General features: G+C 47.7%; 1 protein-coding gene across 1 annotated transcript in view; it reads left to right on the plus strand.

Moving 5' to 3' along the window:
• LOC137436654 (ryanodine receptor 2) overlaps positions 1-27,823 on the plus strand; it is a 344,268-nt gene that overhangs the window by 40,512 nt on the left and 275,933 nt on the right. Inside the window, exons 10-20 of the mRNA XM_078786637.1 lie at positions 8,424-8,580; positions 11,755-11,919; positions 13,500-13,621; positions 15,765-15,948; positions 16,128-16,263; positions 17,573-17,668; positions 19,133-19,251; positions 19,429-19,562; positions 19,741-19,982; positions 24,668-24,860; positions 25,074-25,290. Coding sequence (XP_078642763.1) covers positions 8,424-8,580; positions 11,755-11,919; positions 13,500-13,621; positions 15,765-15,948; positions 16,128-16,263; positions 17,573-17,668; positions 19,133-19,251; positions 19,429-19,562; positions 19,741-19,982; positions 24,668-24,860; positions 25,074-25,290 — 1,765 coding nt within the window. The remainder of the gene's footprint in view (positions 1-8,423; positions 8,581-11,754; positions 11,920-13,499; positions 13,622-15,764; positions 15,949-16,127; positions 16,264-17,572; positions 17,669-19,132; positions 19,252-19,428; positions 19,563-19,740; positions 19,983-24,667; positions 24,861-25,073; positions 25,291-27,823) is intronic.

Raw genomic sequence — 27,823 nt, forward strand, 5'->3', positions numbered from 1 at the left:
CCTCCCCTCCTCCACCCCCCACCCCCCTCCCCTCCTCCACCCCCCACCCCCCTCCCCTCCTCCACCCCCCACCCCCCTCCCCTCCTCCACCCCCCCCTCCCCTCCTCCACCCCCCACCCCCCTCCCCTCCTCCACCCCCACCCCCACCCCCTCCCCTCCTCCACCCCTTTACTTCCTACCTTTACTTCCGTATAATAATCATGCATGATGATGATAACTTCTGAAATAAAAACAAAGAAATATCTCTCGGCAATTTCCCTTCTGTATTATTTGGGCGGTGTATGATATAGCGTGCCGCGATTTTAAAATATATCTCAACAATTTCCCATCTGTGGCGATACGTGAACTAAGCTCTGCCCCTCTCCCCACATTGCTGACTTTTTATTGTGTCTACGTCTAAATGAAACATTTAATCGTGCCGACTGTCATCAAATGGAAAAGTCCTTGGGGGGAGGGGGGGGGGGGGGGGGGTGGAGAGAGGGAAGTCTTATGGGCGGTGTATACACCCAGCTATCCTGCGAAAACCAAAATGTCTATTTTCGTTGCAGCATACATGATACAAAATGCCATTTTTAAAATTAAAGATTTCAAATAAACATATAAAGTGTACGTGAACATAACTTGTAAAATAAGAACGAATAAACATCTCTCGGCAATTTCCCATTTGTGTTATTTGGGTGGTGTATGATATACCGTGCCGCTAGTTTTTAAAATGTCTCGGCAATTTCCCGTCTGTGCATGAATTTTCTCAATTATTGCTGAAACGGAGTCTAAAACCATCGATAAAAATGAAATTGGGTGGTGATTTAGAGTCGAGATAAAGCTGTGAGGGAGTCTCAATGGATTTTATTGTTACAGGCCTTTGAAAATGCATTTTCTTCTATAAACGGTAACTTTCATCGAATTTTCTCCCTGTTTTTTGCAACCGAGTCTAAAACCATGTTAGCGACTGTGAAAAATGAAATGAGATATCGAATTAGTGTTGAAATAAAACTGTGTGAGAGAGTAAGTAACTGTGGGCCTCACAAAGAGGCCTCAAAGCAATGCGAGGAAACAAAATGGTGGTGATTTGTTTTTGAAGCCCCTTCCAGAATGGTTGGAGCTACTCACTCAATGGGGGAGGCCAGACAGACAGACAGACTCACCAACAGAGAATATTATATAGATGATTGTCTTGCTTTTTATCTCACCTTTTCGGTGCTTTTGCATCTTTTTTTCCTTTATTAACGTACATATTATGTGTGTGAGCCTGGTGTTGGCTTAGTAGTTAGGGTGCGGCTTGGGATCATAGGATCCTGGGTTCGAATCCCGGTCGATTGCTGAACCAACGCCAGGGGGATTGACTCAGCCTGTCATCCTTCCGAGGTCGGCAAATTGAGTACCAGCTCACTGGTAATTCCCTGTGTGTCGCAAGAGGTGACTAACAGGGTTGGTGGCAGGAAGGGCATCCGGCTGTAAATCATTGCTTCAAAAAGGGGATCAAGGTGCCCGAAAAAGGCACAACCCCTGCTCTGCGGGGGGAAATGGCCTCTAAAGGTGGTTCTTGTACATATTATGTGTGCAATATGGGTTTGTAAAAGGATTATGGGGTGATGGTGATGAAAAATGAATTGAAATGGGATCCAAGTAAATGGAGGGGAGTGAAAGTGGGATACACAAGGAGAATTACAAAATGAAGAAGTGGAATGAGGGATGACGATTTACCATTTCTATTTACATAATATGTATATGGACCAAATGGATAACGAAAAATTCTTTTTTTTATTTAATGGAAATTGTAAGGAATGAGATCCTTCACTGTTGTAGGTGAAGGTGGAACTCGCATTTACTCATTCTAGCATTTACTCATTTTGGACACTGTCCTTGCTTTAACAAGAAGAAAAAGACATAAAATGTCTAGAAAACAACCCACGCAAAGCTGGAGGGATCACCTCTCTAGCATTAACCACTCACACCATCATACACACCTTGAGCCATCCAAAAGGTGCCCAGGTGATTCGATGCGGGTCATTGCGACCCCACCAAGGTTTCTGAAAACCTACATTTATCAAATAATTCAGGGATCCTCAAAGGTTGGTTCACATATTATACCTCCAACGTTCTGATTCAAGGCACCATTTCACTCTCTCAAGAAACTGACCAATAAGACAATGATGCACAGAAAGACGATAGACTTAAATATTGAATGCAAGACTGCATGTAAATAAAACATTTATGCATTTATATAATTACACCTTTCCCACCCCCCCCCTTCCCTGCCTTCCCATGCCTCCTCCCCCCAAGCCCTTTCCCTCCCACAGATCTCCTGATGTCCCTGTTCTCTGCTGTTGTACTTGTGTGCTTACCTCTCCCCCATCTCCCCATCTTGTCTCTCGCTCCCTTTATTATATGCATTGTGTGTCCGTTTGTCCTTTTTTGTGATTGATGTTAGCTCTTACACGAGCCTCGATCGTGTATACAATTTTTTTTTTTTAAATTACACGTTTGTATAATTTATAATTTAATTAAGTAGTTTAATTAACTAATTAAATTTAATAATTTAGTATATAACATTTATATAATTATATGTAAATAAAACATTCATACATTTATATAATTACCTCCGCCACCAAAGGTGGATGGAGGTTATGTTTTCACCCCCGTCTGTCTTTTTGTTTGACAGTTTGTGAACAAGATATCTCAAAAAGTTGTGGACAGATTCGGACGAAATTTGGCAGAGATGTAGCGTATGTGACAAGGACGAAATGATGATATTTTGGTGAAGATCCGGATTCGGATCCGGATACTATAATTTTTTAAGTGATTCTTCACCATTGGAAGATATGGCCAAAAACGATATCTCAAAAAGTTGTGGGAAAAAAAAGTTGAAAGTTGTGGTGCTTGTCGCTCCCAGTAAGGTGCAGCATTAGCTGTATGGGACACCTTACTGGCAGTTCTCCACTGATGGTATGAAGTCGCATAATGAGTGATATATAACCGAAAGGTTTTCAGAGTCACAAGTGTATGCAGGATTCACTGCGTTGCCCTGATGAAGCCCCAACAAGGGCGAAACCAGGTCGGTAACTGTGAGTTTTGCATACACTTGTGACAGTATCTGAATTTAACATCTGTAATGCCGCACTGCTAGATGGGCCCACCGGAGCTTTGCAGCTAATGCGGACATGCGTGGCGATGACGTCATGACGTTCGCTCATTACGTTGGAGCGCCAAATTACAGATATATATATATATATATATATATATATATATATATATATATAAATAAAACAATGAAATTAAAGCCTGGCAAACATGGTCTACTCTCCATAATGCTGCACCCCATAGTTAATAACCGATAAGAGGACTTGCCTATTTGTGTAGTTCATAGGTCAAATGAAAAACCCCTGTTATGAAAGCGCCAAAAAAATGATGAAGATAAATTAATGGGGAAGAAAAAGAAGAAGCAGAAGACTTCTATTTAATGACAAACTTCAAATGGAATAAAACTCAAACCCTAATATAGAAGAATCAACAATGTGATTTAAACAATCAGTGTAGTTTAGCACGCGGTGCTACGCGCGCTTACTTGTACAATAAGAAGGAAGCGGACAACGCGGTAAGTTTAAGTGTCTTTATTAAAAGAATTCACTGTAGCACTGGCGCGCTCCGGGCTGCGCGCCCGGTGTATATCCCGAGGCCACGCCTACCCCTCGGACGTGGCCGCCGCCCACTTGGTGCGCGGAATGATGTCACCACGCCAGTGGGCTTTCGTGTCCGCCACACGCACCCCCCCAGAATTCCCGCGCACCTGGAGGGCCAGTTTGCGGGGCAAACGGATGACCCGGCCGAAGCGCCCTCTGGCGACCGGCGGCGTCCGGGGTGCAGGGATGCCAGGTGGGATGCCTCCGGCTGCACCCAGGATGAGTGCAGGATCGGGGGGCGGCGTGCCGGCGGTACTGGGCGGTGCCGGGGTCCGCCCGCAGGGGGGCGGCCCCGGCGCGGGGACCGAGCCACCGGCGGTGGGTGGTCCACGTCAAGGTGGGCCGGCTTGAGGCGGTCTATGGAGACCCGGTCAGGAGTGCCGCCGATGTCCAGGGTGAAATGTTTCACCCCGGTCTCCAGCACACGGAAAGGCCCGTCGTACGGGGGCCGCAGTGGTGTCCGGTGGGCGTCGTGCCGGACGAAGACGTACTCCGCGGTGCGAAGCTCCGGGGCGACGTGTGTAGGAGGGTGCCCGTGGTGCGCCGTCGGCACCGGGGCGAACCTCCGGGCGGTCTCCTGCAGCGCAGAACGCTCCTGCGCTGCGGACCAAGGTGCCGTGGGGTCGGGGAGGAACTCGCCCGGCACCCGCAGCGGTTGTCCAAAGACCAACTCCGCCGCGGATGCGTGCAGGTCCTCCTTGGGTGCCGTCCGGAGGCCCAGCAGGACCCAGGGGAGCCTGTCAACCCAGTCGCCGTCGCGGAGGGTGGCCCGGAGCGCGGCCTTCAACGAGCGGTGGAATCGCTCGCACAGGCCGTTGGCCTGGGGGTGGTAGGCCGTGGTTCGGTGCAGCTGGACCCCGAGCCCCCGCGCGACCGCCCCCCAGAGCTCCGAGGTGAACTGGGGGCCGTGGTCAGACGAGATGTCCGAGGGGGTGCCGAACCGGGCGACCCAGGTGGCGATGAACGCCTGTGCGACGTCCGCCGCCGTCATCGCCGCCAAAGGCACGGCCTCCGGCCACCGGGTGGTGCGGTCCACCATGGTGAGGACATGGGTGAAACCCCGCGAGGGGGGCAGAGGTCCCACCAGGTCCACGTGAACGTGGTCGAACCGACGTTCCGGCACCGTAAACGGGGCCAAGGGGGCCTGGGTGTGTCGGTGCACCTTTGCACGCTGGCACGCGAGGCACGTCCTGGTCCAGCCGCGGACGGCCTTCCGGAGGCCATGCCAGACAAACTTGTCGGCGACCAACCTCTGGGAGGCCTTCGTGCCCAGGTGGGACAGGCCGTGGATGGCGTCAAAAACCTGGGGCTGCCAGCCCACGGGCACGATGGGGCGAGGCCGCCCGAGGGAGACGTCGCACAAGAGGGCGCCGTCGAACGGCACCTCGTTGACGCGGAGGCCCATGACGGCAGTCCGCAGGGCCTGGACCCCGGGGTCGGCGGCCTGGTCCGCTGCCATCCGGGCATAGTCGATGCCAAGGTGGACTGCGTGGGTGACGGACCGGGAAAGGCAATCCGCCACTGGGTTGTCCTTCCCCACGACGTGCCGGATGTCCGTTGTATATTCGGACACGGCCACGAGGTGACGCTGTTTCCGGGCCGACCACAGCTCGGCGACCTTGCCCATCGCGCAAACCAGCGGCTTGTGGTCGACGAAGGCCGTGAACGCACGGCCCTCCAGCAGATGGCGGAAGTGCCTGACCGCCAGGTGAAGCCCGAGCAACTCGCGGTCGAAGGTACTATAGCGGCGTTCGGGCGGGCGAAGCTGCCGGCTGAAGAACGCCAGCGGTTGCCAAGCACCACACACCCATTGCTCGTGCACCGCGCCCACCGCGTAGTCCGAGGCGTCGGTGGTGAGGGCGATCAGTGCATCGGGCGCCGGGTGCGCGAGCATGGTGGCGTTGGCCAAGGCGAGCTTTGCGCCGACGAACGCCGCGTCCATCTGCTCGGTCCAGGTAACGTCACCTTTGCCCGGCTTCCCCCGGAGGGCATCGTGTAAGGGGCGCAGGAGCTGGGCGATGCGGGGTAGGAACCGATGGTAAAAGTTCACCATGCCCAGGAACTCCTGGAGCCCCTTGATCGTGCGGGGGCGCGGAAACCCCTTCACCGCCTCCACCTTGGCCGGTAGGGGGACGGCCCCGTGCCTGGTGACGCGGTGCCCCAAAAATTCGATGTCGGCGACGCCGACCCGGCACTTGGCGGGGTTCACGATGAGGCCATGCTGGCCCAGATGTTCGAAGAGCGTGCGGAGATGGTGAAGGTGCTCTTCGCGGGACGCGCTGGCGACGAGGATGTCGTCCAGGTAGACGTAGACGAAATCCAAGTCGCGCAAGACGCTGTCCATTAGTCGCTGGAACGCCTGAGCCGCATTCTTCAAACCGAAGGGCATCCGAAGAAATTCGAAAAGCCCGAACGGCGTGATGACAGCCGTCTTCGGGATGTCCTCCGGCCTGACGGGGACCTGATGGTAGCCGCGTATGAGGTCCACCTTCAAAAAGAAGGACATGCCCGCCAACCGGGCGGAGAAGTCCTGGATGTGGGGGATGGGGTAGCGGTCGGGGGTGGTGGCGTCGTTGAGGCGCCGGTAGTCCCCGCACGGTCGCCATCCCCCGCTGGGCTTTGGCACGATGTGAAGCGGCGATGCCCAAGCACTCTCGGAGCGCCGCACGATGCCGAGCCGCTCCAGCGTAGCGAAAACCGCTTTAGCTACGGCGAGCTTCGTCGGCTCGAGGCGGCGTGCCCGGGCGTAGACCGGTGGCCCGGCGGTGGGGATGTGGTGTTCCACCCCGTGCTTGACGGCCCCCGCCGAGAAGGTGGACCGTGTGAGGGCCGGGAAGCCGGCGAGGAGGCGGGTGAATTAGTTCGCTGCCGGAAGCGTACAGATGAACCTGGCCGGAACCGAACCGCTCAGCAAGCCGCTCGGCGAGCCGCTCGATGAGCCGCTCCGGGAGCTGCTCAACGAGGCGGGCAGCGCGCACGCGAGCGAGCTGAACGTCTCAGCCTGGACAAGCCTTCTGTGCTTTACGTTGACCAACAGGCCATTGGCACAGAGGAAGTCCGCGCCGAGCAGTGCCATAGGCACGTCGGCAGTGACGAACGACCACCGGAAAACCTGCCCTCCGAACCGCAGAGAAAGGCAGCGTTTTCCGTACGTGCGAATGGACGTACCGTTGGCGGCAAGCAGCGTGGGGCCCCGGCCCGCGAACTGCTTGTCGGACGTACCGGCGGGAACGACACTCACCTACGCTCCCGTGTCGCACAGGTAACGGCGCCCGGATAAGGTGTCCGTGATGAACAGTAGGCTGTTTGCACGGCCGGCGCTCAGTGCCACTACCGAGGGCCGGCCCGGGCATTTCCCGACCTGCCGAATGAGCACGGTGGGCGACATTGCCGAGCCTTGTGGCCGAACTTGGCGTGGAAAAAACACCAGGTTTGCGGCGAAGGCGGCGGAGGCCGCGGTTTTCTCCGTGGCGGCAGCGGTGGGCGGGGCGTGGCGGCGGACACGAAATGCGCATCAGCCTCGAGATCCACGAGGTGTGGTGCATCAGCATCAGGGTCAGCATCAGCATCAGCCCCGATAGCCGCGATGGCCGCGCCAAAACTCGCCTGGGTGACCAAAGCCGCGAAGAACCTGTCGGCCTCGGCAGTGAGAGCCCGGGGTTCCATCGTCGCAGAACCGGCCAACGTGAGGCGGACTCGTGCCGGCAGCTGGCATCGAAACAACGCCCGGAATAGAGCGTCCGGGGTTTCGTTGCCCAACAACGACAGCATATGGTCCATGCGGACCGACGGTCGCGTGTCACCGAGCTCGGGGAGGTCCAGGAGGCGGTCGGCCCGATCGTCCACCGTGAGGCCGAACGTGGCGAGGAGGAGACGCTTGATCGCCTCGTACCTGCCATCGGCCGGTGGGTTCCTCAGGACCGACACGACACGGCCGGCCGTGCCGGGCCCGAGGGAGGCGACCACGTGGCAGTACCTGGTCTCGTCCACTGTGATGCCTCGAAGTCGGAACTGGGCTTCCGCCTGCAGGAACCATACTTCAGCTTGCGTCTCCCAGAACTCGGGGAGTTTGATCGTAACCGCGTTGTTTGCCATTGCGATGGCGTATTCGGTCGGTCAGCGACGGCTGATCCAACGTCGGAGGGTCACCAAATGAAGCGCGGTGCTATGCGCGCTTACTTGTACAATAAGAAGGAAGCGGACAACGCGGTAAGTTTAAGTGTCTTTATTAAAAGAGTTCACTGTAGCACTGGCGCGCTCCGGGCTGCGCGCCCGGTGTATATCCCGCGGCCACGCCTACCCCTCGGGCGTGGCCGCCGCCCACTTGGTGCGTGGAATGATGCCCTCACGCCAGTGAGCTTTCGTGTCCGCCACAATGTACTGTATACTGTATACGATGTACTGTGTACAATGCACTATGTGTCCAATTATTAATTATTTACGAATGTATCAATTCACGTATCAAATGTATCAATTCACTACATCCAATATAAAACGATGTAAACATTGATGCCTTGTCACGTCCTTGTCCTGGACTCTTCAATGGGCCTCAGACAATGTAGAATAAAATGGAACACATAGTTTCATTATATTACATCGTTTTATATTGGATGTAGGTGTCACAAGGTCACACCCAAAATATGTCACTTAAGGGGTGAAGCTTAGTGGGAGAGTGGTATTATTGTTTTTAACCAATTAATATCTCTCAGATAATAATTTATTTCATCCTCCTTCCACCAACAGTTGGAGTGGGAACCACGTACGTTGGGGTCAACCATTCCGACTGCGTCACGTGACGACCGGCCTCTACCTGGGTCTTGGCGATGACCGCGTGCTCCGCCTCGTTGACAGAAAGCAGGCGAACGTGTCATCGACGGCATTCTGTTTTCGCTTATCCAAGGTCAGTTTTATTCTGATTTGGTCTCGCTTGTCACGCTTTGTCAAAGTTCTGTAGTGATGTGGGTAAAATAAAACAAACTTGTGTTCGTTAGATTTTGTGGCACTGCGTTAGTCAATTTTAATGGAACTAGGGCATGCCCGTACAAAATTATATCCCCCCCCTCTATTTACATGAAATGGTTTGGTCCATTCGCAAAGCCAAAGCGGACGGCTTGCGAGTACGGTGACAATCCCCCCCCCTCTATTTACATGAAATGGTTTGGTCCAAAGCGAACGGCTTGCGAGTACGGTGACAATCCCCCCCCTCTATTTACATGAAATGGTTTGGTCCAAAGCGAACGGCTTGCGGAGTTTGGTAAAGAAATCGCCATAGCGTGCACAAACGCGCAGGAAAGCGAAAGAATCGCAAATTAGTTTTAATTAGTTTTAAAACATAGTTTAACGCCAACATAGTTTGCCAACGTGAAATAAATGAATACGCTCTCAAATGTGCCGTCCGAGGCAGAGTCTGTTCGGCACGTTCGGCACACGTGATAGCTCGCTGCTCTCTGATTGGTTGAATCGTTTTTTGGACATAGCTCGGTAACTAGTTGTCCGATTAATATGAAACCTTGAAAAGGCACATCCTCAGGTCCCCAGCAATATACCTGGCAAGTTTAAAGTATATCGGACCCGTGGTTGTCGAGAAACAGCGGTCACAGACAAACAAACACACAGAGATTACTGGAATTATAGATAGACTAGGGCATGCCCGTACTATATATATATCTAAAATTATATCCCCCCCCTCTATTTACATGAAATGGTTTGGTCCAAAGCGAACGGCTTGCGAGTACGGTGACAATCCCCCCCCTCTATTTACATGAAATGGTTTGGTCCAAAGCGAACGGCTTGCGAGTACGGTGACAATCCCCCCCCTCTATTTACATGAAATGGTTTGGTCCAAAGCGAACGGCTTGCGGAGTTTGGTAAAGAAATCGCCATAACGTGCACAAACGCGCAGGAAAGCGAAAGAATCGCAAATTAGTTTTAATTAGTTTTAAAACATAGTTTAACGCCAACATAGCGGCAACATAGTTTGCCAACGTGAAATAAATGAATACGCTCTCAAATGTGCCGTCCGAGGCAGAGTCTGTTCGGCACGTTCGGCACACGTGATAGCTCGCTGCTCTCTGATTGGTTGAATCGTTTTTTGGACATAGCTCGGTAACTACTTGTCCGATTAATATGAAACCTTGAAAAGGCACATCCTCGGGTCCCCAGCAATATACCTGGCAAGTTTAAAGTATATCGGACCCGTGGTTGTCGAGAAACAGCGGTCACAGACATACATACATACATACATACATACATACATACATACATACATACATACACACAGAGATTACTGGAATTATAGATAGACTAGGGCATGCCCGTACTATATATATATCTAAAATTATATCCCCCCCCTCTATTTACATGAAATGGTTTGGTCCAAAGCGAACGGCTTGCGAGTACGGTGACAATCCCCCCCCTCTATTTACATGAAATGGTTTGGTCCAAAGCGAACGGCTTGCGAGTACGGTGACAATCCCCCCCCTCTATTTACATGAAATGGTTTGGTCCAAAGCGAACGGCTTGCGGAGTTTGGTAAAGAAATCGCCATAACGTGCACAAACGCGCAGGAAAGCGAAAGAATCGCAAATTAGTTTTAATTAGTTTTAAAACATAGTTTAACGCCAACATAGCGGCAACATAGTTTGCCAACGTGAAATAAATGAATACGCTCTCAAATGTGCCGTCCGAGGCAGAGTCTGTTCGGCACGTTCGGCACACGTGATAGCTCGCTGCTCTCTGATTGGTTGAATCGTTTTTTGGACATAGCTCGGTAACTACTTGTCCGATTAATATGAAACCTTGAAAAGGCACATCCTCGGGTCCCCAGCAATATACCTGGCAAGTTTAAAGTATATCGGACCCGTGGTTGTCGAGAAACAGCGGTCACAGACATACATACATACATACATACATACATACATACATACATACATACATACACACAGAGATTACTGGAATTATAGATAGACTAGGGCATGCCCGTACTATATATATATCTAAAATTATATCCCCCCCCTCTATTTACATGAAATGGTTTGGTCCAAAGCGAACGGCTTGCGAGTACGGTGACAATCCCCCCCCTCTATTTACATGAAATGGTTTGGTCCAAAGCGAACGGCTTGCGAGTACGGTGACAATCCCCCCCCCCCTCTATTTACATGAAATGGTTTGGTCCAAAGCGAACGGCTTGCGGAGTTTGGTAAAGAAATCGCCATAGCGTGCACAAACGCGCAGGAAAGCGAAAGAATCGCAAATTAGTTTTAATTAGTTTTAAAACATAGTTTAACGCCAACATAGTTTGCCAACGTGAAATAAATGAATACGCTCTCAAATGTGCCGTCCGAGGCAGAGTCTGTTCGGCACGTTCGGCACACGTGATAGCTCGCTGCTCTCTGATTGGTTGAATCGTTTTTTGGACATAGCTCGGTAACTACTTGTCCGATTAATATGAAACCTTGAAAAGGCACATCCTCGGGTCCCCAGCAATTTTCCTGGCAAGTTTAAAGTATATCGGACCCGTGGTTGTCGAGAAACAGCGGTCACAGACATACAAACATACAAACATACACACAGAGATTACTGGAATTATAGATAGATGAAGTTTTGAATTCATATATATTACCTTTGATGGTTCAATTATTTCAGTTGGAAATGCACCCTTTGTCCTTTATTTATTTATTTATCATCTATTCGTGTGTTTTGCTCAAATGTGTAACCGTGTGTGTGTGTGTGTGTGTGTGTGTGTGTGTGTGTGTGTGTGTGTGTGTGTGTGTGTGTGTGTGTATGTGTGCTCCATTACGAGCCTTAGATCCTGTAAAAAAAAAGAAAAAAAAAAAAAGAAAAAGAAAGAAGTGTTTCTCACACCTCTCCATGATCTCTGAAAGGATTGCCAAAATGTACAGAACAGACAAAATAAATGACGTTTCTCTTGTTTTCCACATCCACTTCTTGTTGCTCTGACTATTCATATCCATTCTGGTATCATGTTATCAGATGAGAGTTGTTACGCAAGCACTCCATCACAACACCATTACTGTGTCTTAGTGAATCAAGAGTAACTTGTTTTCCCCACCAGGAAAAGCTGGACTCGGGCTCTAAGCGAGACATAGACGGGATGGGTCCTCCGGAGATTAAATATGGAGAGTCAGCCTGCATTGTACAACATGTGGATACTGGTCTTTGGCTCACCTACCAAGCCCTGGATTCCAAGTCTGCTCGCCTTGGAATTCAAATCCGCAAGGTGACTTGAATTAAAGCACACTCGATACACTTTCAACACATATTTCAATATACATTTCAATTTCGATACACATGCACCTTTTTGACAATGTGTGACGTTTCACTGGCCCATGACTGGTTAACGTATCCAAGTTTTCAATGAGACCTCGTCATATTCAGATTCCTATCGCAGGAAAGAATCTTGTATGAAATGTTCTCGAAGTTATTCAAATGGCAATGACTTTCATGCAACTATTTACAAAAAGTCACCATTTTTGCTCGTGTACATGATTGACTAAAACCTTACCGGAATAAATCCTTACCTTGTATACTGAGATCCTGTCCTCCGGCTCAGAATTCCTTTTGTACAGAATTTTAGTGAAAAACGTCTCGTTGCATACTATGTACATCCTGGAGAGGAGGGCAGATTGAGGAATAGAACACTGACTAAAGCACAAAACGGAAGAAGAAGAAAGGAAAATAGTGTTCGGAGATATGAAAGAGTAAGGGGGAGAGGAGAGTTGGGAAAGGAAAACTTTTGCCGATGTAATATGTAAATGATCTCCAACAGTGCTACTGCAAAGTTATATTAAAGGTTCGCTGATTGAACTAGTATGTTATATTTATGGCAAAATGAATGAAAGAATGAAGCAACTCAGATTTGCCACTCACTGGAGGGGATACAAAGGTAGCTAGTTATCTTAATTTGCATATTTATAATCTTTTTTTTTAGCCGCGTCGCAAGACGCTGGTCATAGAGTGCCCTCTGCTGCTGTTGTTGTTGTTCTTCTTCTTGTTCTTCTTGTTCTTGCAGAGAAGACAAAACCTCAAAGCTCCACCCATTCTGGGAACCATAGCTCCACCCATTGTGGGAGAGGCTTCATATAAACAAATATCCACCATTTTATTAACTCGCATAGCTTTGAGGCCTGTTTTGTAGGCCCGCGGTGTCTTCCTCTCTCACACAGTTTTATTTCAAATCAAATTCGATATATCATTTCATTTTTCACAGTCGCTAACATAGTTTTAGACTCGGTTGAAAAAAAATGGGAAGAAAATCCGATGGAAGTTGCCCTTTATAGAACGAAATGAATTCTCAAAGGCCTGTAACTTCAAGTCCATTGAGATTTTAAAATTTTTTATCGTGGCATGGTCAGTCATACACCGCCCGAAATAAGAGACGGGAAAATGCCGAGATATATATTTTTTATATCGCGGCATGGTCAGTCATACACCGCCCGAAATAAGAGACGGGAAAATGCCGAGATATATTAAAAATTCGTCGCCACACACGGGAAATTGCCGAGATATATATTCACTTTGCACAAAAATAACATCAAGTAATCGAATCAATAGGAATGTCCTGTGCCTATAACATCGACGTTATAGGCACAGCTGCATCTAGGCATTGTGTAACATCGACGCGGCTTTTGTTTTAATTAAAACTTTTTGTACTTGTTTTAAATCTATTGAAATAATTTAATAAAGTCCACATGCATTAATGCAGTTGTTGGAGCTTGACTCAATGGTGGAAGAAATGCGAGTGTAAATGGAGCGCCATGGGACAGCACACACATTACCCCGGCGTTTGACCCCACACAGGCGATTCTCCATGCCGAGGGTCACATGGACGATGGATTGATGCTGTCACGCTCACGTGCGGAGGATTCACGCACGGCACGGATCATCCGCAGCACCACCGGTCTCTTCAACACCTTCAACAGGTGTGTGCAACAGACACTTGCTCGCTAGGTCTTCAAGACCGCTTTGGTATTGTCAACAACTAGAACGGCACTCGCCAGGCTGAAAGGTTTATGTTTTCTATCCGACCGATAGTCCAGATCTGTATTCAGACCTGATCCGTAATCGAATCGGCTTGTTATTGTCACCCAACCAACTCATCCCCCCAAGTTTTGTCATAATCCATCCTCAACTCTTTTGAAATATCATGCTATATGTCGTTTTTGACCCATCTCTCAATGGTGACGAATCACTTAAAATTTAAAAAAATCTCTTATCTGGATCCAGATTCAGATCTTCACCAAAATCAAATCAATTCGTTTCTGTCAAACAACCAACCTGTCCACCAAGTTTCGTCCAATTCCGTCCACGTCTGTTTGAGATATTGTGCTATGTATGTTTCTTGGCCATGTCTCTCAATGGTGCAGAATCACTTTAAAATTATCGGATCCGGATCCGGATATTCATCAAATTCGAATAAATTCGTCCTTGACACGCGCTCAAACCGTCCACCAAATTTCATCCAAATCCTCCACAACTTTTTAAGATATCACGCACACAAACAAATAAACAGACAGGGGTGAAAACATAACCTCCGACCATTGCTAATGGCGGAGGTAATAACATCTGTCAAATTCTACCGTTTTCGCTTCCTGCTAATGTTGCAGCTCCTCACTGGAGCCTGTTTGCACCAGCACATCCACAGGTTTTTGTGGCATTGGTGCTCCACGGCGTACACGGATGTACCAGTACCGCTAAGTGCTGGTGTGTATCCAGCACACGCCAACCATGACCATCTGGGGATAGTACACCTGGACTCACCTAGTATGCCCTAATCCAGATTTGTGCGTGGTTATCTGCTCTATTGGGATTTGACATTGTGGAAACAGCTTTATATCAATGGCACCACATTTGGAAAGAACTCCCGACTTGATGTACATAATCTGATGACGTACACTCTATCGTATCCAGAGAACACCACCATAAAAAATCCCCGGAAGTGGAGTGGGGATGGCGCAGCGTTGGCCCACGGTCCAAAGACATTTTTTTTTTTTTTTTTTTTTTTTTGTATCCAAGATCGAGGCTCGTGAAAGAGCGAACATTAATCACACAGAAAGACAAACCGACACATAAAACATATAACATCGGGAGCGGTAGACAAGATGGGGAGAGAGGGGGAAGGACACAAACACAACATTTGAGAGCAGGGACCGAGAGACATGGAGACATGGAGAGATCTGAGAGAGGGCGAGGGCTTTGGGGGGGGGGGGCATGGGAAGGGGGCGGTGGGAGAGGTATAAAACATATGGACACTGCCAGGACTTCCAGGAAAGAAGTTGGAATTTCAAAGAAGGTGGATCTGGGGTGAATTAGTGGGGGTAGAAAAGATCAAGGTTTTGGATGGGGGAAGATAAGAGATGGTGGTGAACAGCTGTTTTAAAGACCTGGAGGGAGGAGTGGGATTGAAGGGAGTGAGGGAGTTTGTTACAGAGGCAAGAGAAAAGGGGAATGAAGGAGTGAAGGTGAGCAGAGAGCCGAGATTTCGGCAGTTTAACCATAAGAGGGTTGCTGGCAGATCTTGTGCGACCTGTAGGAATATTTGGGGGACAGAGCACAGAGAGAGTTGGGGGTGCAAGGCCGGAGAGGAGTCGGTAGAAGACATAAAGACCACCTACCTGCCTGCGGTGAGTGAGTGAAAGGCCCTCAGAGAACCACATTTGGTTTGGAACCACAGAGAACCACCCTTTCCACATTTGGAACCACAGAGAACCACCCTTTCCGAGGAGACCATTCCACGCAAAAAACATTCTGACTGAAAGACCCCTCCCTTAATATATAACTATCCGAACTCTCATCTTCTTTACCCTCAAGCTATGGCCCCCAGTCCTAACACTGTCCACTCTGTTGAAAAACTCCACTTCATCTCTCTTGTCCACACCCTTCATTATCTTAAAACATCTCTATCAGATGTTTCAAGATTTCCAACCGCTCCTCCTAGCTTAGTCTACATAGGCAAGGTGTATCATTTTATTATAATGATTATTATTAACAGCCTGGGTATGATGATAATTATTCCCATGTTCTGATCCATGTACATCTCGTATGCTAATTGACACATCACAACAGCGGCCTGGATACGCTGCACTCGAAAATGCGTCCCCAAAAGGTCCAGCTTCCATTCGACGCCCTGCGGCAGAGTCTACAAGACCTCATCGTCTATTTCCGTCCACCACTAGACGTCCTGCCCCATGAGGAAAAACAGACCCATCTTCGGTCTCTCCGCAACCGCCAGAACCTTTTTCAAGAGGAGGTATGACTGCACACCTACAATGTAGAGATCTAAAGGAATTCTCGGGTAGACCTTTGTTGAGCTGACGTTAAAGTGGGTTATCATTTTCCCACATCTGCACTCTTGTCATGAATGAGTCGAGTCAGATTTTGGACGTCATGTGCTGTGAAGTGTCTCTACGTTTATCTCACTTCGTGTAGAGCATGATCACATTGGTTCGGGACTGCATCGACCGCCTGAATCAGTACAACAGCGCCGCTCACTTCACCGAGGCAGTCAATGAGGAGGCAGGCGAGGCGTGGAAGGAGATCTTGAACGCGCTGTACGCCCTGCTCGGTACGCCTCAACATCCTCCTCACATTGTCAGGGTAGTGGACCTCAGAGTGTTCCTCAATTGTTGTTCTGATTAATAATAATATATTTTTAATGTTGAATGAAAACTGCGAGTGCCAACCTCACATCTGCATAATGGAGCAACTGTATGTGTGTGTGTGTGTGTGTTTGTGTGTGTGTGTATGCATGTATGTATGTATGTGTTTGTTGTTTTGTATGCAGCCTGTAGCTGCTGGTTTGCATCATTTTTCTGGAAACGCATTTGTGCTGCTGATGCAGTGCCCCAATTACCAGCAAGCTGGTACTCAATTTGCCGACCTCGGAAGGATGACAGGCTGAGTCAACCCCCCTGGTGTTAATTCAACGATCGACCGGGATTCAAATTCAGGATCCTAGGATCCCAAGCTGCACCCTAACCGTTAAGCGAACACCAGGCCCATGTATGTGTGTGGATGTATGTATGTGTATGTGTATGTGTATGTGTTTGTATATGTATGTATGCTATATGTAGGTATGCATGTATTTATGTAGATGTATGTATGTATGTGTATATGTATGTATGTTGTATGTATGCATGCATGTATGTATGTATGTAGATGTATGTATGGATGTGTATATGTATGTATGTTGTATGTTCTGTATGTATGTATGTATGTATGTATGTATGTATCATCTACTACTCCAAGAGGATTTGACCACCTTCCTGGTGAAATTGCTGAAGCTGACACTTTCAGGGATTCATGAGAGCACCCTGAAGCTGTGCATGTGAATGCTTCATTTGATTCCATCAAGCATTGAATTTATTCATTTTCACCCATCGTGCCATTTTCTTCCGTCGGGGTGAGGAGGTGCAATTGGAATGATATGACCTATAAAGCCACAATGTATTGTTTATGCACATAAGCATTACGCATCTTTGCACTTCATAGACATAACCTGGGTTAATTGTATTTTTTGGTAGCGATTGAGGCATCGGTCTGTTACCTATACACCACACCACCCAAATAAAGGGACGTGCCAGAAGAATGTGTTGTACGCTTGGAACATGATCACCCGTAGGTTTGGTACTCTACTATGGTATTAGTAATGTTAAAGATAATAATATGACCCCATGGAGGGTCCAGTGGGGAGCAGGTGCTTCTTATCTAGTGTGATGAAATTTCCAAACGACTATTTATTTTTGGATTTTCCTTCAATTAGCTGCCTTTTTGGATCTCCATCTGTAGGACCATTGCAAGTATTGTTACCGTTTGCAATGACTTTATAAAGTAACTTGTACTATTGTGTGTGTGTGTGTGTGTGTGTTTCACAGCCGCCCTCATCCGTGGGAATCACGGCACATGTGCGCAGTTTTCTCATTCGCTCGACTGGCTCATCAGCAAGCTGGACCGCCTGGAAGCCTCCTCTGGTCTTATTGCACTCTTTCATGCTCACACTTTTTGTATTCAAATTAATTTCTCGAAACCTTTGTAAAAACATGTTCAAATATTTCAATGTCGGCTGTTTTTCTCCCTCTAATAATGATGAAATTCCTGTAATTTTATAACTAACAATATTTTAGGATTACTCCCACATTGAGCACTCTTTTGTATTTTTTTAACTGGTATTTCTTTCTAATTTTTCTTTTGAATGAGTGTCTGGAAAAAGAGCACTTGCGAAGAGAGACGACAGCAAAAAATTGAGATTTTTGTTATTTATCTTGAGGTTACTTGAAAATTTCAATGATCTTTAACTTCAACAGCTACGAATGGCCTGAGATTAACTATCTTTAGTCTTCCGACAGTTCCTTTTATTTGTCTATTTAATGCCCTTGTTATTTTCTCCCTTTAAATATCATGTTCTATAATAAATCAGTCTAAAAGGCTGATAGGATAACCCAGAGGTAGTGTAGACCCCTTTCAGCTGTTTACTCTGCGATCTATTCTCAACCCGTGATAAAGTCATACTGATACCTTGCAGGTAAGGCGTTGAATCATTAAGTGTAATGGAGTTGTCCTTCAGAGGGAGATTCTAAGCTACCTGTTCTCATGTGCTAATATACACGTGCAATTTAAAGATTCGACTGTAACTTTTGAAAAGAGGTATCCATTGTGCACTGGGCAAATTCCAAATTCCCGCCCTAACCTGCAGGTGTCACTGCATAGTTTCACTCCTAGGGTCGATGCAACCAGCAGCAAGGTGCGTATAGTTTCACTCCCAGGAAGGATGTCACCAGCAGCCATGAGCGCATAGTTTCACTCCTCGGATGGATGCAACCAGCAGTCAGGTGCCCATAGTTTCACTCCCAGGAAGGATGTCACCAGCAGCCATGAGCGTATAGTTTCACTCCCAGGAGGGATGTCACCAGCAGCCATGAGTGCATAGTTTCACTCCTCGGATGGATGCAACCAGCAGTCAGGTGCGTATAGTTTCACTCCCAGGAGGGATGTCACCAGCAGCCATGAGCGCATAGTTTCACTCCTAGGATGGATGCATCTAGAAGTCAGGTGCCCATAGTTTCACTCTCAGGAAGGATGTCACCAGCAGCCATGAGCGCATAGTTTCACTCTCAGGAAGGATGTCACCAGCAGCCATGAGCGCATAGTTTCACTCTCAGGAAGGATGTCACCAGCAGCCATGAGCGCATAGTTTCACTCCTAGGATGGATGCATCTAGAAGTCAGGTTTACATAGTTTCACTCCCAAAAAGGAAGCAAGTTGCTCGTGGTCCATGGTACTGCTTTGTGAAGTCTGGCCTCCTGGTCATGTGGTTTTGACATATGTTACTTGTGATGTATGTTTATCATCCTATAAAGCTGTTCATTTCATATTTGCATAGTTTGTGGTTTGTTTTTTTTTAACTCTGTCATTGACCGAGCCAATTCCATTTTCAGGAATTCTGGAGGTTCTACACTGTGTACTCTTGGAAAGCCCCGAAGCATTGAACATCATCAAGGAGGGACACATCAAATCCATCATATACCTGCTCGACAAACATGGCCGGAACCATAAGGTCAGTTGGTCTTCCATGGAGTACGCAATGGAGTCGAGCATTTGCAATGGTGGACTCTCTTAAGTTGCACTTTGAATGGAACTCGTCTTTAAGAGATCTGAAAGCATTGTGTATTATAAGTTGATTTGCATTGTTTGGTGTAAATGATCTTAAACCGAACTGAATGGGGTCCGGCAGATCCTCGATGTGCTGCACTCTCTGTGCGTGTGCAACGGCGTGGCGGTACGAACCAACCAGAACCTCATTTGTGAGAACTTGCTTCCCAGCCGAGACTTGCTATTGCAAACCCGACTCGTGAACGACGTGACCAGGTGCGTGGGCTTCGGCATCAGTCGTGCCAGTTGCTGGCTCTTTTGAGCTTCAATGGGGGATAAAATGAACATTGGGATCTGTATGTTTTGTTTCCTGAATAGTTTCTGAATATCTCGATCGATTATGTTCATGCTACTAACGCCTACGTGATGCTCTTGTAAACTTTGCCCCTCGTAGCATGCGTCCTCACATATTTGTGGGTACTTGTGAAGGCTCTTCCCAGTATCGTCGCTGGTATTATGAACTGGTCGTAGACCATGCGGAGCCATTTGTGACTTACGAAGCAACGCACCTGCGTGTGGGCTGGGCGACCAATGAGGGTTACGCACCTTACCCGGGTGGGGGTGAGGGTTGGGGAGGGAGCGGTGTTGGAGACGACCTCTACTCGTACGGCTTTGATGGGCTATACTTGTGGTCTGGTACGTTGACGATGCTCGATGTTTACGAATGTAGATGTTGAGTTACTATCGTTTTTGTACGGACTTAAGATAGTTTTATACTTTTGTAACAATTAATGGTCCAGATACAATTGCCTACTTTCATGAGATACAGGGGTCTTTATACTCCACAAACTAATACATGTCAGGGTTGTCCAATTTGGCATTCCCATCTGAGCACATAACTCATTGTGCTTGGATTCTAGGATCAAATCTCATGATGTACGTGTTCATTTGTCCAATGTCTACTAGTGTCCACATGGTTCATGGGATTATTCACTGATGTCCCTTAATGTCCTTGTTCTCAATTTTTGAGTTTCCTATGCATGCATGTAACAAACATGTTACACGCATGTAATACAAGTACAAGCTCTTCTATGAGACATACAATGATCAACGGCAAAGCCTACCAAATGTATTCATGTCACGCTTATAATATTTCTGCCCTCTTGTTGCAGATAATCTACTATATAATAGAGATGTCCGTCTGTCTGTGTGTCTGTGTCGCCATTTTTCTCAGAGATGGCTGAACAGATCTTCGTCAAACTTTCAGAGGTTCATCAGTGAGTGCCTGGGAGTGTTTAGGCCAAAAAAAAAAAAATTATGAAAAAAAAGAAGATTTTTTTTGGAGTTAAAAAAAAATCGCTCTCGTGCCGAAGCCTTTTTAAATTAATGACAGTTATATACAAGTACACATTCGCATAAATAAATACAAAACAATCACCAGACATTTGAACACAAATAAATCAAACAATTCCGGAAGTGTACAAAGTTGGTAGTACGGCTTCTTCTTCTTCCTGATCGGCATCACCCACCAGCATATATATGAACCCCCTTCCACTCCTGCTTCCACCGCTCCCCTTCCCTCCTCCCCCTCCCCTTCCCCCCTCCCTCCCCCTTCCCCTCCTTCCGCCCACTCACCCCTACCCCTCCCCCCTACCCCTTCCCCCTCTTCTCCCCCCTCTCTCCTCCCCCTCTTCCCTCCCCCCAACCCACCTCCCCTCCCCCTGTCCCCCATCCGGCAACGCCGGGTACTTCTGCTAGTCTATTATAAAAAGGCAGAAAGCTGTTCATATAAAATACCCATTTGTAAGTGATGTCAGGCTAACCTTTGACTCTTTTATTTGTCTCCATTATGTAAACGCAAGGCCACATGCATTAAGCTTTTAATAATAATTATAATAATTCATTTATTTTGTATAGCGCTTTTCCAGAAGCCCAAAGGCGCTTTGACAGAGTGGAAAACATAATGCATAACAATACATGAAAACAACAATTGCAAAAAGACAAGAATCAAGAAAACAAACAGCAGCGATATACGGCATATATATAAGACAAGAATCAAAAAGACAAGACAAGAATCAATAGGGAAATATTTAAAGCAAAAGGAGGGAGAAGGAGAAGAGATAGTCAGGGGTTAAATGCTGTGGGTTGAATGTTGAATGCAGCGTTGAACAGGTGGGTCTTTAGTGATGTTTTGAATGTGGTGAGTGAGGAGGAGTCTCTGATGGTGTGAGGTAGTGAGTTCCAGAGGGTGGGAGCAGCGATGGAGAAGGCCCTGTCCCCCCAGGATCTGAATTTGGTCCGGATGGAGGGGGTCAGGAGGTTGGTACCAGCAGAGCGGAGGTTGCGGGTGGGAGTGTGTCTGGAGAGGAGGTCAGCCAGGTAGGATGGGGCCAGGTTATGGAGGGCTTTGTATGTCAAGAGGAGGATTTTGTACTGGATTCTCTGGGGGATGGGGAGCCAGTGAAGCTTGTAAAGGACGGGGGTGATGTGGTCACGGGTCCGGGAATGAGTGAGTAGACGGGCAGCGGAGTTCTGAATGTATTGGAGTTTATTGGTGATTTTTGAGGGTGAACCATAGAGGAGGCTATTACAGTAGTCCAGACGGGAGGTGATGAAGGCGTGGATGAGGGTTTCTGCAGCCGTGGAGGAGAGGGATGAGCGGAGACGGGCAATGTTTTTCAGGTGAAAGAAGGCTGACTTTGTGATCTGTTTAGTGTATTTGTCGAAGGAAAGGGTTTGGTCAAAGATGACGCCAAGATTCCGGATGTGAGGGGAGGTGGATACTGGGATACCGTCGATGTTGAGGGCAAAGTTATGGGTGGATTTTGTGAGCGTTTTTGGGCCAATGATGATTATTTCAGATTTATCACAGTTAAGCTTGAGGAAGTTGATTTGAAGCCAGGATTTTATTTCAGTGATGCAGTTTGTCAGGATAGAGTGGGTGTCGGTGGAGACGGACTTGGTGGAGATGAAAAGCTGGATGTCATCAGCGAAGCAGTGGAATTGGAGACCATGACGGCGGATTAAGTGACCGAGCGGGGACAGGTAAAGGATGAAGAGGAGGGGGCCAAGAACTGAACCTTGGGGGACACCTTGGGGGAGGGGAGCAGTGGGGGATTTGCAGTTATTGATGGAGATGAACTGGCATCTGTCAGAGAGGTATGATTTAATCCAAGAGAGGGCAGTGCCGGTGACGTTAAAGGTGGATTCAAGTCGGGTGAGGAGGATAGTGTGATCGATGGTGTCAAAGGCAGCGCTGAGGTCGAGGAGGACGAGAATGTTGAGGTTGCCAGCGTCAGAGGAGAGGAGAAGGTCGTTGGTGATTTTGAGGAGAGCAGTTTCAGTACTGTGGTTGGAGCGGAATCCGGATTGGAATGTTTCATACAAGTTATTGGCAGAGAGATGATGTTTGAGTTGAGTGGCTACAGCGCGTTCCAAAACTTTTGACAGAAAGGGTAGGTTGGAGATGGGTCTGAAGTTGTTTAGGGTGTCAGGGTTTAGACCAGGTTTTTTTAGAATGGGGGTAACAGCAGCAATTTTGAGGGAAGGTGGGACGATGCCTGTAGACAGGGAGGAGTTTATTGTTGCAATGATAAGTGGAGAGAGAGCAGGGAGGGAGGCTTTGACAAAGCTGGAGGGGATGGGGTCAAGAGTGCAGGTGGCAGTTTTCATTCCTATGAGGAGTTCAGAGAGGTCAGTAGGAGAGATTGGGGAGAACCGAGACAGGGGATGGCAGGACAAGGGGGGGCAGGTGGTTGGAGGGGGAGCGGGTGCGGCGGTGGTCAAGCTGTTGTAGATGTTGTCAATTTTGCGTTGGAAGAAAGAGAGGAAGGAGATGCAGTTGTCTACTGTGAATGACTGGGTGGTGGTGTTCAGGGGGCGGAGGAGTTTGTTTATTGTCGAGAAGAGTGCTTTTGGGTTTCCGGAGCCAGAGTGGATAATTTGAGAGTAGTAGGCAGAGCGGGCGCGGGAGAGGGCATCTTTGTAGTGTTGTATGTGGTCCTTGTAGGCTTGGGAGTGAACTGTGAGACCCGTTTTATTGCGGAGTCTTTCAAGTTGGCGAGCACGAGTTTTCATCAGGTGGAGTTCAGGGGTAAACCAGGGAGCAGAATGGGTGAAAGAAACTGTTTTGGTTTTTACAGGCGCAAGCTGGTCAAGGCAGGAGGAGAGAGTGTGGTTGTAGTAGTCAGTGAGGTCGGAAGGGGTGTGGAGGTCAATGAAGGGAGAAGTGGACATTTTTTCAGAGAGGGTGGATGAGAATGAGGTAGGTGAAAGAGCGTTTAGCTTATGGAAGTTGATTGTGCGATAATGCCTTGGTGACACTTAATGACACTAAACTACTATTAGCCTGTCCCTTAAGCAGCAGGAGATGGGGTTTTGCAATCGTGTGTGTGTGTGTGTGTCTGTGTGTCTGTCTGGGCCGTAACCTTTTTGCCAATTGAGCTTTTGTCATCAAATTTTCAACAAAGCCTTATTTTGAGAATATGGAAAACGGCAAATTAATAATTTGGTCAAAAGTTAAAAGGTCATAGGTCGACGTCACATAAAATCATCAATTTCTATCTGATTATCCTGACTCATTAAGAATTTGCATATTGGGTCACTGAATTTCTTTACCAATAAAACAATAGTAGCCGCTTATTTTGAAGTCGAAAGGTCAAAGACAACGTCGAATTTCCATCCGATTGACTTGAAATTTGAGCATTGTTTGCAAATTGTCACTGAAGCCTTTTGCTTTTGAGGTCAAAAGGTCAAGGTCGCCTAAAACCATAAATTTTTTGTGATATATTTTAGCTCTTTTTCGTCATGTTTAGCATACAGAAGAAGAAGAAGTCTGAATATAAAATGGACGCGGACGGGCTTTGCATTGTCAGATGCTTTCTCCTTTCCTTTTGAGATGCCATTTGTTTCAATGTAGAGAGTAGAGACGACAAACAAAAACATAATGCCTCCAGTGGCGTCCTGTTTGTGTCAAAAATATCGGTTTATGGTTAGGGAGTTGCAGAGGGGGGGTCAGGGTCATTCAGGATTAAAATTAGACTTTTTAAACAGAGGGGGGGTCAGGGCCATTCAGGATTAAAATTAGACTTTTTAAACAGAGGGGGGGTCAGGGTCATTCAGGATTAAAATTAGACTTTTTAAACAGAGGGGGGGTCAGGGCCATTCAGGATTAAAATTAGACTTTTTAAACGATTGGGGTGGGTGGAGGGTGTAAATGAACATGATATTTGCATTACCTTTACCTGATGCGACGTGTGTATTATCAGGTTATGTGGGTTATGTTATTACAAAAAGAGTTTCAGTTTATCCCTCGGTGAGTACTTGTACTAACACGAGTCAAACAGTCCCTTACCTTTACGTTATCGTTGTTGCCCGATCAGGACGTGTGTCACGGTTTGTATCCTGGCCTGGGCAGCACACACTAACGGCAGAGGACGTCGTGAGCTGCTGTCTGGATCTAAACATTCCATCCATTTCCTTTCGCATAAATGGGCAGCCCGTGCAAGGCATGTTCGAGAACTTCAACACCGATGGTCTCTTCTTTCCGGTTGTTAGCTTCTCCGCTGGCATTAAGTGAGTTGCCGAGCTCTATTACAACATGACAATCGCGATGCAGACTTTGTGACTTCCATTTCACTCAATTAGACCTTAAGAGGAACCAGAGCATCGAAAGCTACACACCAATCATCATAGTATCATTTCAAACACCTTATCCTTCCTGTTTGAGGACGTGAGGAAATGTTATACACTCGCTGATCTGACTTCAATTTCCTTGGCCTACCTCAGGGTGCGCTTTCTTCTTGGTGGGCGGCATGGAGAGTTTCGCTTCCTTCCTCCTCCCGGCTACGCACCGTGTTATGAGGCCTTGCTACCCAAGGAACGCATGCGCATCGAGCCCATAAAGGAATACAAGTTGGACCACAAAGGTGTGAGGGATCTCTTAGGGCCGACCTACTCCCTACGTCAGGATGCGTTCACCCCCATCCCTGTGGACACCACGCAGGTACCGAAACACTGGGGAATGGTGTTTGATGTTATCGCCGTGTCGTTCTACTTCAACTCCAGGACATTGAAATTGTCCTTGTCTTAAGAAGTGGATGATGGTCTTTAAGGTCATCTATGAAATATCGATGCGACGAGTTGTCATGTGTTGCACAAACTAGTGTGACTATGTATAATAGATCAAGGTACAATATGAAATTCAGATGTCGCTGTTTTCACTTATCCATGAGGTTGAGTAAAGAGGCACTATTATACCAGTATACCATGAATATAATTAACTGAATTGGTATAAATACTTAGGTAGGGTCTTGGGAGGAGGAGTGAGAAGGAATGATGATATTTGGAGTGAGTTGCAAGAACCGTTGTGTCAGTGACAGAACCAACCAATCAAAGAAGGTATTAAGATTGATTTTGAGATGAGGAACATCATGAATGTCGATGGAAGATGATTACTTTTACCAGATAGGGGAATTTAGCAAAATGTTTCACATCAATATGGAGGAGAGGAATTTTGATAACCACCTGTGGCCTGTGGGTGTTTACTGTTGTGAAGAATGCAATTGGAGGGAAACTTCTCACTCAACTCCTCACTTTGACCCATTGCCTTCCATGGTCTGTGACATTAAATGGGCCATCAAAATAGTACTTTGATGGCAAGAATGGTCCACGTTGGTGGTCAGACAAAAGGGTGACATGACAGGTAGATGATGCATCCGATGTCTTTACACCAATAACAGGACATCCTTGTTGTGACCTGCAGGAGCAAGACAGATGTGCTTGCCCATATGCAGCAAAAGCCTAATTCATGACCCTTTGGCAGGAAAATGACCCGAGACACGACCAACAACAACAACAACAACAACAACATGCATTTTCAGGCCATTTTTCCCTGCAAGAGCGGGGGTTAGCCTTGCGGTCCCCATGACAATCTTCTCCATTTTGCCCTATTTTCTGCATCTCTCCTTGTTAACCCCCTTGCCCGCATTTCTTCTTCCACCATCTTTAGCCAAGTCTTTCTCGGTCTTCCCCGTCCTCTACTTCCTTCTACATGCATTTCCATCACTCTTCTCAACCAGTCACTTTCATCCTTCCTCAACACATGACCAAACCATCTCAACCTGTTCCTCTTCACAGCATCAATCACAGGCTCTATTCCCATCATCTTTCGCAATTCATCATTTGTCTTCGTCTCTCTCAACGATACTCCGCACATCCGCCGAACCATTCGCATTTCCACCCTTTCCAGCCTTCGTTGCTGCTCGACGTTCATTACCCATGTCTCGCTCCCATAAATCATAACACTTCTCGCACATGCAGCATACACCTTTCCCTTCAGCTTCAACGACACTCCCCACCTCATCAGCACGCCACTCAGTTCCCGAAACTTCTTCCATGCACATCTCACTCTAGCAACCGTTGCCGAGTCTGATCCACCTTCTCCATTCAGCATGTCTCCTAGGTAACAAAATGTTTTCACACCTTCCAGCTTCACGCCGTCTCCAAGATCCAACTCAACATTTCCTCCATCTGCAGCTCCCTCTGTGCACACCTTACATTTGAATGTAGCTGCCACACTGGTTAATGACCCTCTCAAACCACTACATTTTTGATGAACCCACTCAGCGCACATTGTACATTGAATGGAGTTCACTCCGACACCCTTCCTGCACACAGCACACGGCCACTTCGCAGTTCTTTCCACCTCACCACATGCTTTACCACTTGCCATCACCTTCGTCTTTCCGATATTCACCTTCAGACCTTTTGTCTCCATACATTCCTTCCACTTGTTCATCTTTTCCTTCAGTCCATCCATACTTTCCGCAATCAACACCAGATCATCTGCACACAACAACCCCCACGGTAAACCATCCTTTACGTTCTGAGCCAGCACCTCCATCACAGCTACAAATAGTAGTGGACTTAGTACCGACCCCTGATGCACTCCCACCTTCACCTCAAACTCACCACTGGTCCCGTCCTTTGTCCTTACAGCTGTGCGCGCTCTTTTGGAAAATTGCCATCACCACTCTGATTGACCATTCGTCCACTCCTAACTTCCTCAATGCCCATGTCAATACTTCGTACCTCGCGTGGAACCCTATCGAATGCTTTCTCCAGATCAACAAACCCAAGAAACAACTTCTTCCTCTTCTTCATGTACTTCTCCTGCAACTGCCTCACAATAAAGAGCGCGTCTGTCGTTCCTCTTCCTGGCATAAGTCCAAACTGCATTTCGTCGATCTTCACCTTCTTCCTTATCCTCCTCTCCAACACCCTTTCCAATACCTTCATTCCATGCTCCAATAACTTTATTGCTCGGTACGAGCCACACTCCAGAGGGTCACCTTTCCCCTTCTATAGAGGGATGAGGGTACACAGTTCCCAATCCACTGGAATGCGGCCTTCTTTCACCACCAGATTACAGATCTCTGTCATTCTCTTCACACCCCAACTTCCTGCTGGCTTCAACATATCTCCCACAACTCCCGTCGGCCCTCCTGCTTTTCTACTCTTCATTGCTTTTATCGCTT

Source organism: Myxine glutinosa, chromosome 11 (genome assembly GCF_964187855.1).
Source record: "Myxine glutinosa chromosome 11, kmMyxGlut1.1, whole genome shotgun sequence".
Classification (NCBI taxonomy): domain Eukaryota; kingdom Metazoa; phylum Chordata; class Myxini; order Myxiniformes; family Myxinidae; genus Myxine; species Myxine glutinosa.